The 17,244-nt window shown below is 43.8% G+C and overlaps 1 protein-coding gene across 1 annotated transcript in view; it reads left to right on the forward strand.

The window, feature by feature from the left end:
* The window catches only part of LOC142575685 (ATP-binding cassette sub-family C member 5-like), a 72,456-nt gene that overhangs the window by 29,359 nt on the left and 25,853 nt on the right, over positions 1 to 17,244 (forward strand). Inside the window, 9 exon segments of the mRNA XM_075685232.1 lie at positions 1,366 to 1,509; positions 4,653 to 4,685; positions 4,687 to 4,725; positions 7,872 to 7,996; positions 8,083 to 8,155; positions 8,802 to 9,162; positions 12,277 to 12,336; positions 14,809 to 15,008; positions 17,148 to 17,205. Coding sequence (XP_075541347.1) covers positions 1,366 to 1,509; positions 4,653 to 4,685; positions 4,687 to 4,725; positions 7,872 to 7,996; positions 8,083 to 8,155; positions 8,802 to 9,162; positions 12,277 to 12,336; positions 14,809 to 15,008; positions 17,148 to 17,205 — 1,093 coding nt within the window.

The raw sequence follows: 17,244 nt of genomic DNA on the forward strand, positions 1-17,244 counted from the left end.
CGGGACTGGGGCAAACAGGAGAGGCGTTCTACTCAGGTAGCTGCTTCATACGGCACGGCCACGGGCCCCCTATCTTGAAAGCGATCTGTGATGGAGAGTTGCACCGCACTGTGTTCTCGTCGCTTAGTTCACGTTGAAGCGAGAGGCCGCACAATGGTCAATTCGCTCGCTCCTGCTACTGCACTTCCTCGCCCCAGCTTTTTGGTAAAGAGTTTTGGTGGTCATTGAGTGAGACGTGTTCCTGTTTGCTTGTGCCCACGTGACTCTATGCTTGTTAATTTAGTTAGTAAGCGAACATTTAAAAGTTTGTATGGCCGATGAAACTACTATCCTTACTTTTCATATAGCTTTCCACTAATTTGCTATCGCAGTCGATGCTTCGCCTTTCGTGCGAAACTGAGACTTTTTCTGTTTATCACAACTTTAGCATATTGGGAGTAAATCTTTGCTTTTCCAAATGAGAGAAAGTTGTATTTCTGTATGAAAGAATGAGGTTCATGGTACTGTAAATGACTGTTCTTCATTTAGGTCACGGCAAATGGGTACGCATTACAATCGAGGGTGTAATGAATACAGTAGTCCTTAGTACTGTTCAGTGCTTAGTCAAGGTGTCTGCTTGCTTGTTAATGGTCAGCACATATTGAATTTGTACTTGGAATTCTCATGACCCTGCTTTGTTGAATCATCAACTAGATTATTCTGCATGTCTCAGAAGCTTACATGCTGTGGAGCAGAACAGCTTCCAAATTCACCCCCTTTTAATCTTTAACTTGATTGGCCAACAAATCTCCATGGTTCATAGTCATGTTTTTCTTCTATAAGTGATGGACACAAGAGATATAATTTTGGGATAAGTAAAGCGACTGTGCAGCACAGAAGTCATGGGCATGAAAAGTGACACAGAACTGCTTCCTACGCCTGTAACACTAAGAATAATGAAAAATAATGTTGCTGTGTATCGAAAGGCTACATGAATGTTGTAGCAAATTGACATTACGTAAAGCTTTGAGCAGCTCTTCAGCTTGATGAAATTTCCCATTGAATTTACTTTGAATAGATATAGACAAATATGTGTCACCCTTTGCTGCGTAAAAGCAGGATCAGGGGCCATAATTTAAAATACTATTTATTTTTCGTGATATTATTTGTAGCATGTCATCCGGGACTGCTCAGAGCAGCCGATGTGCATGCTAACGGTGTCGTGGAAGCTTGCAAAGCAGTGTGAAGCAGTAATGAAGCGTGAAAAGAAGGGAAAATGAAAATCTGGCCCTGGGTTTTGTGTTGGTGTGCAGTCACCCTGCACGGTGCAAGACATTTATGTGTTCAAGAACTTTACTGCATGCATACATCTCTTTACTTGCACAGAAGGGTGGGCCAAATGCCAAGCATGCGAGGCACAGGGGTGCACAAGAGGCATGCAACGGGGATGCCAACGAGCGGACGCCGATGGCGGAGGTGATTGCTGAACCCGAGGAAGCGTTAAGAGACGTGACCTTGCACATCAAGAAGGTAAAAAGGCCCTTACTGCTGTATGTTGACGCGTCTCCAACCTTGGTGATGTTGCTATGCTAGGGTGAATGGGTGTAAAAGATAATGAAAAGTGGCAGGTTGACCCACCATGGTAGCCCAGTGGCCATGGTGTTGTGCTAGTCAGGTCGAGGTCCCGGGTTCGATCCCGGCAGCAGTCGAATTTAGATAGGGGCAAAATGCAAGAACACACATGTACTTAAATTTGCTTGTTAAAGACCCCTGGTGGACAAAATCTGGAGTTCCCCCACTATTGCCTGCCTCATAATCGTATCGTGGTTTTAGCACGAGAAATCCAGGAATTTAATTTGAAGGAAGGCGGATTGTCGCTGTCGGAAGCCATTCCTATGGAAAGACTGGCAATGGGCGGCTTCGGTGAAGCTCCATGGGTTGAGATTTCGAAGTCAGTTCTTTATTGTTCTTTGAAGGCGCTGTGACATCACTTAGTACCTCCACCAAGAGGCTACGGTAGTATGGATTTTTTTAAAGGCGTAGAAATGAATGAGTGTTCCCACGCCAACACCGAGCGAGCCGCTTTTCATACAAGTACGCATTGTCCTTCTCCTTTTCCCTCCTTTAATTCTAGTGCAGCATTCTGTTTTTTACAGAGATGATCTGTTAAGGGTTGGTTGCAGATTTTTTTTAGTTCCCCATGCGTGCATAGCCAACATTGCTGTCTTCAGGTAGTGCTCGAGGAGAAGGCACAGGATGGCAGGATATTAGAATGCAGGCACATTTGCCAGACATTGTTTATATTATTTTTCACACCCTTAAGAAGGATTGAAAACGCATGCAGGAAAACAATGTGGGATTGACAGATTTATACTGATACGGGGCAGTAGCACATGCAGGTACTTCAGCGTGGCTTCAGTGAAGATGACGAGGAATACAAACTAGTGCTGGCTGCTAGACGAATTACCATCTTGGTTGCCTATGTACCAGGGTTGTAACTATATTTTGTAAAAATAACTTGCTGCGCAAGTTACAGGTAACATTCTTAGTGGAGGTGTGGGGTTACATTTGTGCAAGTTGGGCCGAAAACCTTTTACAAAGAATATTTACAACTATACAGACGAATCTTGATAATTCGAACTCGAAGGGGCTCGAAAATTTGTTAGCATTAAACGAAGTATTTATTTTTGAAGCATTCATGCACCATAGCACGATGCACGAAGGGTGCGAGTCAGGAAACATTGCGGCATGCAAGCACACAGTGAGCGAGGACCACGACGCTGCTCATGCCAGCCAACGCTCGCTTCCCAATAACGGCAGAAAACTAAACTTCAAGGAGCAAGCTGGTGCCAGGCCAGCGGTGCTGGCGGCACCAGTGCAGAGGTCGTTGAAGGTGAGGGAGTTATGAGGGAGTTGAGAGGGAGGGTGAGGGGAGCGCAGTTGCAAGGAAGGGGGGGAGGGAAGTCTATTTGCTTTCCTGCCAGCTTGATAGATGGCACTAATTAATTTCTGCTACCTAACACTGCCGCTACAGTGAACTAGAATTATTCTAGTTCACTATAACTGCCTTTGAAGCAGTGGAGTTGCTGAGGCTGGACTGGGCCTCCGCCGCTGCTTCCCTCTGCGTGCCTGCTTTTTCTTTCGTGTGCTGACAGATCGGTGCTGTGTTTACATTCTTCGTCCTGTGTTCTTAACGCAAGTAATGTCTTATCAAGATCATGAAGTCGTTTCTAGTGATCATAATCATGTTGGTGCGCTCCCTTCTGTTGCGGCGTTGCCGCATTCAAAAGACCAGGAGAATGACCAGGACCAGGAGGGTGTCGCCTTCGCGTTCTTGTATTTGGGGTGTGTCTTGTCGTACAGAATTGGATATGGCACAGTCTCCAAGAGCCCTTTCATCTGGTCATCTCAGTTTAGACTCGCCATTGTAAAGAAACAAGTGCGAACAAGACCAAACCAAGCCAACCAAAACAAGCGCGAGCATGAGCCGACGCGAGCAAACGATAGTGCGAAACAAGTGGCCTGGCTGAACCAGGTGCGCGTACAAATAGAGTGGTCAGGCAGATGCGCATGACACCAGTTTCTCATGTGCATGTCGCTGTAGGGGCCACCCTTATTGGTCTCCTCCGCTTATGGCTTGCTTGCTGCCGCAGCGAGCTGCGAAAAATTGCCCCAGGAACAATCCCTCCCGCGACATGCGTTTTGCCGCTAGTGCGGCTGGGGAATTACGGCGCGATGCACAAACAGCGACCTTGCCATTTGAGAGAGAGTGAAAGTTCCGCTACATTCTTTTTTTATTTGTGCGCGGCATTGAGGGGTATTTGCTAAGCTTTTCCTCTATGACTGAGTAAGAGCAGTGCTGGTCAGAGGTGCCACCATATGATGTGGTGCGCCGCTGGGAACATTTTCGGAGCATGGTATGTGTGAATTAGCCGTCGCAAATGCTTGCGCATTCGAATTACCAGGCTTTTCACCCATTGGAATACACATCACTTTGACGGGACCACAGCATCAGTTCGAATAAACTGGATTTTCAAATCAAGCTTGTTTGAATTAAAAAAATTCGATTGTAGGGCAAGCAAGAACAAGATGCCAATTAACTATTATCTAGCAAGAGTTTGTTTTCCTCGTCGTCTTCCCTCAAGCCATGTTTGAAGTGGCCTTCATCTGCTACTGCACCATACCATTAGCATTGGATGCCGGAAAACTACATTTGGCCTTCTAGCATGATTGCACAACTTAGACATTGGAGATTTATTGTATTGTACAGTAATAACACAGACAATTACATGAAAGTAGAACTGGTTTTATAGAAGGTGGCCCCACTTTGCAGGATTATACAGAACTGGAGTCTAAAACAGGTCATGGAAGGCACTTGTGTACAGTGTTGCTTTAATGAGATGCATAGTTATGAAAAACAATCATCTACGAAGGTTAACATGTGTGATAATGAAGCAACTAACCTTAACTCAAATTTTAATTTCAACGGCGCCACTCACTCTGGGTGGCTCAGTAAGCACTTACATATGCACAGATTTACTTTAAAATAAAGAAACATGTATCTAAATGTAAATTTTTTTGAATCAGGAGAAATCGCATGAACTGGGAATGTATCAGCGAAATTTTAGTCTATGTGGCAGATGCTGTAATGTTGCAATGCTTTATGTTTTCAGGGGTCACTGATTGGAATTTGTGGCCGCGTAGGCGGGTGGCAAGACTTCATTGCTGAATGCTTTGTGTGGGGAGGTAGGTACTCACTGTGATATTAAAGAATATTGCTTTTGCCTTCAGACTTCTTTACATCCTAGTCCACAGTAGAAATTGGTGGAAGTGACAATATATAATTGGTAGAAGTTTATGCAAAATACTTCAGTTTTATTCATTTTGATAAACCTTCATTGTGCTTCAGCTGTTGTACCCAAGCATACTTGTAATGAGGGCATTTCAGTACAACTACATATTTTTACATCCCAGGCTCTTTTCTTAGCTGCCTTTCTTTCTTTTATAAACAGTGGGAGGTAGTTTGGCTATTGAGTGGGTAATCCATGCTGTTCTAAGTATTAGAGTGGACTGGACGACAGAAAAAAGGAAAGGTGTTGCACATAGATGGCACTAACATCAGGATGCACCTTTAGGGCCAAAGGAGGAAACGCATGGGTCTAGGTATCAGCGCCATCTGTGTGTGTACATGATTACTTCTAGGCCCGTTATCTAGTTCATGCTTATGTTCATAACTTTTTAATAACCCCTCATGGCATTGATATCTGATGGATGTTAACTGCATGTTTAAAAGAAACATTTTCACTCATCATGTTTTCGGAGTCTGCCTGCATGGCATTACAGTCGAACCCACTTATAACAGTATTCTAGTGCCAAAAAAATTCGGTTATGACCGATAATTGTTATAACTGGCTAGCTTGAAAAAAAAAAAAAAGCAGAGGGGACAAAATTCCAAACATGTTAATTAGGCAGAAAGAACTACAGTCGAACCCTCTTATGGTATTACCAGCTTTAACAATACTCGGATGTAACAATGAGCAGCTTTTGTGTGTGTTGTATGGTTCTTTCTTCTTTTGGCACAGACACTCAGTAGCCAGTTTTATTTGTTATAACCAATAACGCGGCATGGGTGCATTGTAGTAAGCAGTCTTTTCATCATAGAACACATGTAAAATTTGACGGTTCATGGGCTGCTCATTGTTTTATTGGATGTATTATTCAAAGCAGTATCATTATATGTGGAATGACTGTTACCACATTGTGTGCTAATTCACTTGGCTACTGGTCTATCAACTATTTGCACTTTTTATGTACTATAATTTAAAAAAAGATAGATGAATAAATGAAGGAAGAAAATAGAAAGTTGGATGTATTTAGTAATGTTAATAATAATTTATTGCTTGCATCCAATAAAGAAAGGTACAAGTATCAGGCCTGCCAAAGCCACATTGGGCTTGACTCCCATTGCCTGGCAAATAGTGACAAACTGCTAAGCATAAAGGAAAATGGGCAGGGAAAATAATTTGGACGATGACCAAAATTCTAACTCTTAATAAAAAATAAACAGAGGCAACAGAAGTACAGTGTGTAGTGGCTAGTTCTGTAATTTCACATACAACTCCAGAAAAAAAGAGTGCAAACTGAAAAATGAGGAAAAGACAAACAGAAAAGATAACACAGTTCTTATTTCAATTACACTTAGTACATTTTGCAAGGAGTGAACAAAACTAAAAACTCTGTCAGAGCAAAGGAATAGGTAGCACAAGAAAAGTAACTACCAAATAAGTACAGTCAGTATTTCATGTATCGTTCAAGCATCTTGCACAACATTAAAGAAACAGACAGTTAAGAAAATGAAGGAATCCAAAGAGGAAGCCTAAAACATAACACAAGAGATGCAAGCATAAGTGAAAGAAACAAAGAAAAAGAAGATAATAAGAAAGGAAAAACACTACATGATTGCATATTCAATTTTCATGCATTATAGAAGTTGTGAAAGGAACGAAAGTTAATCTGAGATAGTTCTTATAAACTTTTTTTAACTTGTGCACAGTATGTGGGTGATGGATGCTTGGGGGCAAATTGTTCAAAAGCAATGAAACGTAATAAGCCTGCATTATATTTTGCCATATTTAGTTGGCCGGCTAGGAATACAATAGCATTGTTTAAAGATGCCCTGAACCACCCTTTGGTCTGGTAGAATAACATAGTCCGTGGGTAGCATACGGTGCTGTGAACATCTCAACCAAGTTTTGCTCTTGTACACGGTGCACGGAGCTCACAAGCAGATAACGAAGTCACCTTTCTCTCAAACGCTGTCTTTTCAGCAAAAGGCCCTGTCCTCACTCTCTTCTGCATGCTTTATTTTGTCATTGGACACTTTATTTTGTCATTCCTTTGGATGGCTGCTATTGGCCAATGGCTGACATCAAGCTGCGGTCGGCTACATGGCCTAGATAGCGCGGCCGCCGCAGGGTGCCGCTACGAATCCACTGGCTACGCACACTGCGGCTTGCCGAGGACAACCGCATTTGGCGTACGTTTAGCGCGTTGTAGGCACCAAAGGCAGAAGTAGTGGCATCTACGTTAACATCCAAAATGAAATTTTAACTGCGCACCATGGTGACATTTAGAAGGTGGCTCCGTTATAGGCATGCCCCGCTGCACCGTAGCCTTTGGAGTGCATTAAAGAAGGAACGGGATCACAGCGGAGGCCGTGTTCAATTGCCAATAACTCCACTTCTGCTGAACACATTGAAGTACATTTCGCGACAAAGTATTTCTGAAATAGCCTATTTTCACTTCAAATCTCTTTCTCCGCTTTGATAAAAAGTGGTTCAGGGCCCCTTTAAGTCTGAGTGAGCGGGAAGGAATATACAAAATTTTGTAAGGGCTGTGCCGAAAATGCTTCAAAACTACAGTTTCCAGTAATAAGCTGTTGAAGCCAGGTAAAGCTAATGCTTTGAATACATTCTTTCTTTTTTTTTTTAGGAAGCAGTTTTTATGAGACAGTCTTTAGCAGAAAGTGCAAAATTTAATTAACTCAGATTTGCCAGTGCGTAAAACAGTGCCTATAAACTGTCATTTCCTACCGAAGCACATTTTATGCCAAAGCATAGACAGTCACTTTATGTACGAACAGTCGCATGTAGTAATGGGTTCTGTAGAGTATACAAGACACAAATCAAAGTTTAAGGCAAACATATTCAAGATGCCAGTTCCAAGCAAGGTCGCTATTGAAGGTTATTCCAAGGTATTTGACAGGTGTGTAAGGAATGGCATTGCAAATGCAAGCAGTACATTTGGGCATGTGTAGGAATAATTGATGCCAATTAATGTAAAGAATGATAAAAAGAAACTGTGGTGTGCTGATATTCTGTTGAATACTGCAGATGAACTTGCTGAAGGGAGAAATGGATGTCAATGGAAGCATCGCGATTGTGACTCAGCAAGCCTGGATTTTTAATGCTACTATTAGAGACAACATTCTCTTTGGGCTGCCATACCTGAAGTCGAGGTAAGACAGTAATCTGATCCTGTGTAAGGTATTAAATTTTGAAGATCGCGTAAAGAACATTAATGCTATGCTTTTCGTTTTTGTAGGTATGACGCAGTCCTTGACTCTTGCTGCCTTTTGCCTGACCTGGCAATGTTTAGTTGTGGGGATCTCACAGAGGTGAGTTTATAGCACCTTTTGCGTTGTCCTCACGTTACACGCTTTTGCTTCAGGGGACATGAGCAACTTTCAGAATTTGCTACACCATTTATAGGTGCATGTAGCAGCAACTGGTGCCTAAGTGTGAGTACTCATTGAACAACTGCACCCAGTTAATCAAATGCATTATAAATAAGGTTTGTCGCAGATAAATGTGACCAGACCACTGGTAGGAAGGTTAAAGTATGTGTCAACTTTTCTCTAAGTAGAGTCTGTGCTTGGCTTGGTTGCACTCGAGTCCCGTATTGGGCCGTCCATTTTGCAGATCTGGTTCGGATGCTCAATTTTTGTGGAGTTTATAGCCATGAATGTCTGCTCACAGGCATGTGCTGCAGCACAAAGGAAACAGTTTGCCAGCCAATTCTGTCAATTCTACAAGATGGGAAGGCAAGGGGACAGAAATTTATTTTGGTGTTCAAAGGCGAGGCAGTCACTGTCTTGTTCTAACCTCTTTGCTATAGTGCGGTGTCTTATTCTGGTGGCAATATTTGTCAGATAATTTAGCCAACTTGCCCAGCAACAGGCCTTATAATGTTTAACTGCTGTTGTAGGCAATGCACGTTTTTGTCATTGGAGTGAAACGTTGGCCTTCCTGGGAGCTCCGCAGATCGGTGAGAAAGGGGCAACTCTGAGCGGGGGCCAGCGGCAGCGCATCAGCCTGGCGCGGGCGCTGTACAGCGACCGGGACATCTTCCTGCTGGACGACCCGCTGTCGGCTGTGGACTCGCGCGTGGCGCACCACTTGCTGGAGCGCTGCATCCTGGGGGCACTGCGTGGCAAGACGGTCTTCCTCGTGACCCACTCGATGGCTGCCCTGGAGCAGTGTCAGCAGATCCTGTACCTGCGCGACGGCCGCATCATCGAGCGTGGCACGCATGCTGCCCTCGTCTCGTTTCCCGGCGAGTACCGCAAGATGTTCCACGTGGACGCCGCCGCTTCCAAGCTCCCCATCGAGACCGGAGCAGGAGGTTGGTCTCCCGGCGGTTTGTATATACAGCTTGCCTGTAAAGCAGCCTTTGTGAACTTCGCATACAAACCTCGCAAAACAAAATGACACAATGCAATGCATTCGTGAGATTTCAATGCCTAAATCTTGCTCTTAAAGAAAACCTGCTAGTATATGCCTTTTGCAACAAAATTGATAGTAAAAGGGCTCACTTGCGATAGCAATTTTAAGATCTCTCCTGCACATGGTGCTGGTGACGTACATGCTCCTGCTTATCATTTGCGACTTCATATGCACACTGACCAACTCCCCCTAGCTAGGCGCAGGTTGTGGTAAAGCCTTTGTATTTGCTGCAGTGCATTTGCACAATCTGGCATGCATTAGGCGAAGGACAGTTATTGCATCTGAGGAGTGGATGGACGCATTTGTGTCTTTTCTCACATTTTTTTAGTTTCTATTTTTTTTTTACATGATGAGACATATGACACACAAGAGGCTTCAGATAAGTTTGTGTGAACCAGTGCAGACTCAAAGCAAGGAAAATTTTTTGTGATCAGACATCTTGAAGTCAACGGTCTTCAACGATAAAAAGTGGGCCCCACGGTTAATCCCCTTTCTTCTCGTTCAGACATCTTGAAGGCACACAATATACAGAAGAGGCTTCACGATCCAGTCTGAAGAAAAAAGAAAGTATAACTTATTATTGCAAGTTAAGAAGATGCTACCAACTTGCAGAAGGACCTTTTGAATCACCTCATGCTCCCATTTATATATCCTTGTTTTTCCCCTTTTTTACGAGATACAAAGAGTGCTTGCCTCAGGATTTGTAGAGAGCATACGCTCTTTTGAAGGATGGAAACGAAACACCCTGTCTCAACTGGCATGGCACACTGTCCTCTATTTTCTATCGCTGAAAGTGTTCGCATGTGACATCCTTTATCCTTTTGTGATCCTGCTAGAGATCCATTGTGCCTTCCTATATAGCGTAAGCATGAAAGAAAGATATGTGTTTGTGTAATACTGTTTTCATGAATTCGCATGGCACTGTTTTCTGCCACAAATGTGGAGAAAGGATCTGTCACGAAAAGGGCAGATATGTGGCAAGCTCAGCCACCGCGCAACTGAGCTGTGCAGGAATGCAAGCGTGTCCGTTACGTCGGGACTGGGAAACTACAGAACCAAGCATGCATAGGAAGAAACGCGTCTGCAAGGAGGAGAGAGCCAAGCTGCACAGCTGCAAATATAATGCATGGCCTGGCTTTATTGGGACCTGAAAAAATAATTAACGATAATAAAGAGAGAAACTGTTATGATGCCGTACGCAACAACCACAGTGCATGCACTCTCGTGCGCCTGTGCTACTCACGGTGATCATCAAGAGGGCGTTTGCACTATAGAAGTATACATGAGATTATGGCATAATGGTTAGAGCATCGGACTGCTGTGCTGGGGGACCAAGGTTTGGTCTCACCAATGGGTACATAATTCAATAATTCATCTTTTTTTTTTCTCTAAATGTGAGCTATTCGGCAAGACAGCAGCAGCACCCAGCTGCCACAGTCGGGGAAGTTTGGGACGGTTCGCAAAGGAAGCTCTTCTCTGAAAAAGAGCTCGTTTTTAAGAAAACACGGTAGTTTAATGTCTAATTTTCTTATCAGGTCATTTAAGAACCTCAAGCAGTCATTTCTAATGCTCTGGTCAGTTTTTGTGATTTCACATGTTTCGAATGCATTAGAAGGCATTGTGTTTGAAGTATGCTGCTATTGTGTCAAAAGTGATCAACCTGTGATGACATGCCTGTTGCTGCTGCATCCTGCAGCTTTGCTATTTTTGCACATGTGAACATTTTGTAGTTATATGTTGTCATTATCATGTGTGACCTTGCCCTTGCCTTAGACAAGATGTGACTAGAGCGACAGCCCACAGAAACTATTTTGCCATTTTGAGGAGAAAACTGTCTTGAGTGTTTTTGTTGCATTCTTATGTCTTATACGTATAGGGTGGTCCAAAAGTAACAGAAATTAGGATTCAATAATTTGAAGAGTGTAAATAAAAGTGCAATGCTGTTTTCACATAAATGCACAAAAAGACATGGGACTTTAATTAAAAAGAAAGTTCTATTGCCCGAATAGTAGTTAGATTCCTCACCAATAGATGACACTGCAGCACTATAGCTCCAAGTGAGGGAAGCCCAGTATAAAATTGATTATGAAGAGTGATCGAGGGATATGGAAGAAAGTAAATGGGCTGGGAGAGTGTTCAGATATTTGCACAGGAAAAACATTGGTTCACAGTGAAGGAAAAGAACTAGGAAGCTTACCAGCAAGTACACGACCAGTACGGTGAGCAAGAGGCAACAAAGAACATCAAGCGGAAAGTCAGAGAGGCTGCAATGGGTGACGGCAGTGGAAAAGAAACCTGCTTTAAGTATAACTACTTAAGAGGAAAAAACGAAATTGAGAAAGAAACAGTTCATGATAACTCGAAGGGAAGCTCATTACTTTTCGAAGTGAGACCAGGATGCCATAAGAACACGCATTGCATGTGCTTGCTGCGGTAAAGCTAGAGAAACGATGGGGCATATTTTGTTAGAATGTGAAGATGTCTGCCCAGTGTTCGATTTAGGCATCTCTGGCCTCCTTGAAGCCCTTGGGTTCAGTGAGAGCAGGGGGAAACCGAACATGTCCCTAATAGAGACTAGTAAGAGCCGATTGAAAGATTGGTGGAAGAAAAGTAAGGAAATGACAAACAATGAAAGGGTACCAAAACAGTTTCCAATTGGGGTTCCGAAAGTTTGATGATGTGAATTCTTTTTTCTTTTTTTTTAAGGAATAGGTTGGACATTAGGCAATATAATAATAAGAGCTTGGTGGCACAAACTGCCGCCCCACTCCAGAGGGGTTGCTCATAGAATCCATCCATCCATCCATACCACTCTACCAACTGCAGATGGATATTATGAGCATCCCATTTAAAGTAAGGTGGACCACCAACCCGTTTCAAAAGAAATGCTCGAAGGGTATGCCCCACTTTAAGGAGAAGCTGGCTTAAATTTTAGTGACAATCTTTGTTTTTCTAAACAGTCCAGTTTTCAGTGTTTTCAGTTTCTGCTTCTCTTTTCTTTTGTTTCCTTTAGATATGCCAATGGTGGATTCAGCCGACTCAAAAGAAGCACTGGCTAGTGACAAGGATACAGGCAAGTAAAAATGACTTGGCTGAAATCTTGCGGCAACAACTGTTGTTGCCCAGTTGAGGTAATGTTGGTGGCTACTTTCAATAACACCAAATGCTTAGATAGGACCTCCCCTGTACATGGTAGTTGCACGGGCACTGTGGTGCTTCACAGGTTAATTGCAAGGCCGTTGCAAGTTCATTGCACGCTTACTACAAAGTGCTGAAGAATACTTAAGCCTGACAACATTCCACATCTGCTGCCGAAGCTGTACTTGGGATTTTCAGGTTCACTTGTTGATCAAGTCATGAGCACTTGCTAAGACTCCTATGCCGATTCAGCCACTGTTCCTGAAGTGACGTGTCATCATGTTGCTCTTTCCTTTAGGTTCTCATGTGAACATCAGGTCCCAGGCTTGGTTCTCTGCTGTGGCAGCCACATTCATGCAAAAGACGGCGAAATAGAAACAGGCTCTTCTATTTAGACTTGGGTGTGTGTGAACCCCAAGCAGTCGAAACAAGTCTGTAGCCCTTCACTATAACTCTCTCATTACTTTTGCGTTGCTTTAAGACGTGATTTGATGTATAACGTAATGCTTCTAGTTGACTTCTAGTTCACATTTATGTAGTTCCCCATTTTTGGGTTTCACTGGTTGTGTGCTGTTTGTTGCTATGCTTAGTGTGGCTTCTGCTGTCTGTGAACTGGCATTGCATATTACAGTAAAAACTTGTTAATTTCGAATTCTGCAGAGATGCTACAAGAATTCGAAGTAATGAAAGTCAGAGAAGAAGTTGCTCGGTTAAGGCGCGTATATAGTCTGACGTGGTGTGAGCACGCACGCACACGTTACGTCACGTTGGCGGGAACAACGTCTATACTTCGAATCACGGGCGCGCAGCCAACGTAACTGGACGCGGCCAACACAGTCCGACGTGCCCGACGTCGAGATGGTTTTGACTCCATCCGCGTGTTCGTCGCGCCGACTGGCGTGGAGAAAAAAAAATGTCGCAGTTTTGCCCGAAAATTGAAGCATCAATTGCGATAGCAAATTAGTAGAATTAGCTATACAAAGTAAGGATAGCAGTTTTATTCGCCTTATAAACTTGTAAATATTCGGTTACTAACTAAATTAACAAGTACGGTGTCACGCACACACAAGCAAGCATGAACACATCTCGCTCGATGACCACGGAAACTCGCTGAAAAACACTGGGGTGAAGAATCGCGGCAGTAGCAGCGAGCGAATTGACCTTCGTACAGCTCTCGCTTCAACGCTAACGAAATGTAGAAAGCACATCTCATAGGAAGCTACTGGCACTACGCGCACTCAGCAAACATTGTAGATCACTGAGAAGATGAGGCCCACGTCAGCGCGCACTTTGGCCATGTCACAGATCGCTTTCAAGATATGGCACTCGCATGGCCAGGCAGTAAGCAGCATCCGCCGTAGAACACCACCTTATCCCCTCTCCACGTCATCCCCGTGCCTCGCGCACGACAGGAGCGGGCGCGCATCTGCCCCGCTTTCCTCGCTTGCGTACGCAAGATTGAGCCGCATTTGCCGGCTCACCCTCGTACGCTTTCTCTCGCACATACAGCATACAGCGCACGACAATGATTTTATCACCGTTGAGCTTTATACAGAACCTCATGAGAGAGACGCAACCTACAATAGAGGCGTCGGCCATGTGATGGCCAGGCACAAATTCGTGTCTCTTCAGTCAGGCCTAAACAAAGAGCCACAGGTGGATAAAGCAAAGCTGGGCGGCCCACGCGGCAACACCAGCGTCGCCAACGTGTTCCTGTGTAGTAGCACTCTCCCCATCCACGATGGCATGGAGTTCGAATGATCGGTGGTGGTGCGGATTTCAGTGTGAATTAGAGGGATGTGTTACATATTGCTTTCAATACACTGCTGGAAGGACCACGGCTGCTACTTCGAATTATACGAAATTTTGAATTAACGAGTTGTGAATTAATGAGCTTTTACTGTATGTAGATCTAGCCATTAGATGCCGTAATGGAAGACTGGAAGCAACACTCCCCTGAGATTCCTGCACCAACCCACCTTGACATCATGGATTTTAACAGCATCTACTTAGGTTTAGGTAATTGTTTATCTATGAAGAAACACAATGCTGCATTGTATAGCAACCAAGCACTCAACCTAGCAAGTTTTGAGAACTTGCACTAAAACAGATGCAAATCTGAAAGAATACTTTGAAACCTGTCACACTGACATTCTGATGCTGGTATATCAAGGGGGGGGGGCGGAATGTATCGAGGGGGGAAAGAAAGGAAACAAAGCTTGGCTTTCCATTATTTAAGAAATTTCTCAACCAAATGAATCCAATCCCTTTTGGTTTGTCCCCATTGTCTTCTGCATAGCACAAAGCTCGTACCACTTCATAAATGCTAGTTGCCTTTTACATACATCTCATGTCAAAGGACTTTTCTGACCATTTGAATGAGTTCTGACAGTTGAAACTTGCACAGTGGATGGCAGCATGGAAGGCAGCAGCCGCCTGGTGAAGGACGAAGAGAAGGCAGTCGGAGGTCTGTCGAAGCGCGCTGTCTGGCTCTACGTTAGGGCTGCGGGCGGCCCTTGCGTGGTGACCCTGCTGGCCCTGGCCTTCCTGGTCTTCGTATGTGCGCAAATGTTCGCCAATGTGTGGCTGCAGCACTGGGTCGACTCGGTACGTCTCCGTGAGGCTGCCAAGTAGAGCATATTGTGGGTCTAGTTGGCTTCTCATGGGTTGCATTTGGCATCAGAGAACAAGAAGTACCAAAAGACAGCAGGATGATCACAAAGTAAAAAGTGCATCTTCAGTTTATCACTTGTACGCCAGGATGTGCTCTGTGTGATTCAGGAGTAAACTTTCAGTTGTTAGTGTGCCTTGTGATTGTCTTGCTGCCTCCTTTTGTCCTTCGTGTTCTGTAGTGCTGTGAGCAAGCCCGCACAGCAACTGTTGCTTGTCGCAGTCAACCTTGAAGGTGTTGTCTAGGCTGAACAAAACATCTAGCATTCTTTGGGTAAGACAATAAAGGGAATTTTTAATGTTGAATGCACATCAAGCTCTGAAGTAGAGGAGACAGCTGGAGAGACTCCATTAGTGCTGGTGTGAATTGGCGTGAGCCACAAATCAATGTACCACGCATGTGATTGGTTCATACCGTCGCATGGTTAACTGCACCATCATTCAATGCAATCAGGTTTCATTCTGTTTTTATAAAAAGTGTGCGTACACCATATTTGTATTTGCGATGCTAAAAAGAAAGAATGTAAGAACAAACAGTTCACAGCATTCTGATTAATGATTAAGTGCATAATTTGACCTTGGCTCCCATCAGTGCTGTGCTCTTTTGGTCTACGGTGCATACACTAGATGGTGCCTCAACACTGCCGCACTGCACTGTGAAGCGAGTTTTATACCATGTGATGGGGTCCCTGCATGGGTGAATGCAGACAAGGAGAGACTTCATTCTTAGGCACTGAAATTAATTCGTTCGTGCGCTCTTGTCATTCTTGGCATGTAGAAACAGCACCCTGACTATGATGCTGGCTTCATGTGTGCATTCTACAGAGACATCAATCAAGCAAAGAGGCATGTGCAAAGTATGTGCAGGCATCTTCACATCCACCTTTGGCTACGTTTGCTAGTCAAGCATGTCTCTGCCCGGCTAACAACCATTTTGCATCCCTCTGTTCTGGTAGCACCTATTGTAATGAACATAAACATCTTTCTCGTGATTGATTGCTGTTCTCAAGTCATCAAGAGCACTGAAAGTACAAAGGGGATTTTTTTCAGCATGCAATTTTTAGGAAATGCGCATTTAAAATGAATGTAGAAGCTTCAAGAAATGGTGTATGGAATCTGGATGCAAACTTTTGGTAGCCAATAAACAAAGTATAGTAGACTTCCATTCTACACCGGTTAGATTTTTCACTTAATTAGATTCAGACTGAAAGTCCCACCCAGCGCCCATGCATTTCTATGGGCCTCAACGTTTGTTATTTCGATCCTAAAATTGGCCTTTACTGGATAATTCGAACTTGACCAGTCAGAATACATGTGCCTGACCCCTAGGGTGACTCCAATAGCGACCCCTTTAAGGGACAGTGAATGCGTTGAAGACCCATCATCTCCCGCCGAAATTTCCTATTTTGGTCCTACCCTTGGAAAACTTTCAAGCAATAACGGTAGCTCACAATGTCCAGTTGTGGTGTTTAGCTGACTCTAATGCGCACCATTCCCCCCTCCCCCCTAAAATGTGGGTTGAGAATTGCCTGAGCATACCAATCGGATACAAAACCTAAACTGCCTTCACGGCATTCGTATGCTTTACTGCTTAACATGAGTGTCTTGTAGTGAAGCTGACTTTAGGAAACCGGCTGTCATTGTGCAACACGTATTAGACCCTTGCCAATTTTTCTTGTTAAAATATCGCTGCACATGAAATTTCTACTTTGTTCAGGAATTCTAATGTCATTTCCATGTTAGTTTTCTACGTTGGACAGAGGAAATGGACGTGCATTTTATTCAGGAGCATGTTAATCAGGCAAATACTGCCAAATGAATCTGCACAGTGTTCCGGAATTTTTTTCTCCGTCTTGTTTAATTTGACCCACCGGATGATTCAGTCTATTTCAGCCCCACCAGGGCCATCAAATGGAAATCGATTGTATTGTATCACATTTAGTATCCCTTTAAGTTTTTCTAGTTGTTTTCACTTTTAGGGAAACATGCTTTAGTAGTTCTGAGGCCCTGTCTGCAGGTATCAGCATAGAGTCATGCACCGTATGATGTTCTGAACTTAGTTCTTTACCATTTCAGATGCAGACCCGAAAATCTGCCTTTGCCAATGAAACATCCACGCAGTCACCGCTCACAGGTACAGAATCCTCCAGGGCCATGTCCAGCCACACACTAA

Source organism: Dermacentor variabilis, chromosome 3 (assembly GCF_050947875.1).
Source record: "Dermacentor variabilis isolate Ectoservices chromosome 3, ASM5094787v1, whole genome shotgun sequence".
In the NCBI taxonomy this organism is placed as follows: domain Eukaryota; kingdom Metazoa; phylum Arthropoda; class Arachnida; order Ixodida; family Ixodidae; genus Dermacentor; species Dermacentor variabilis.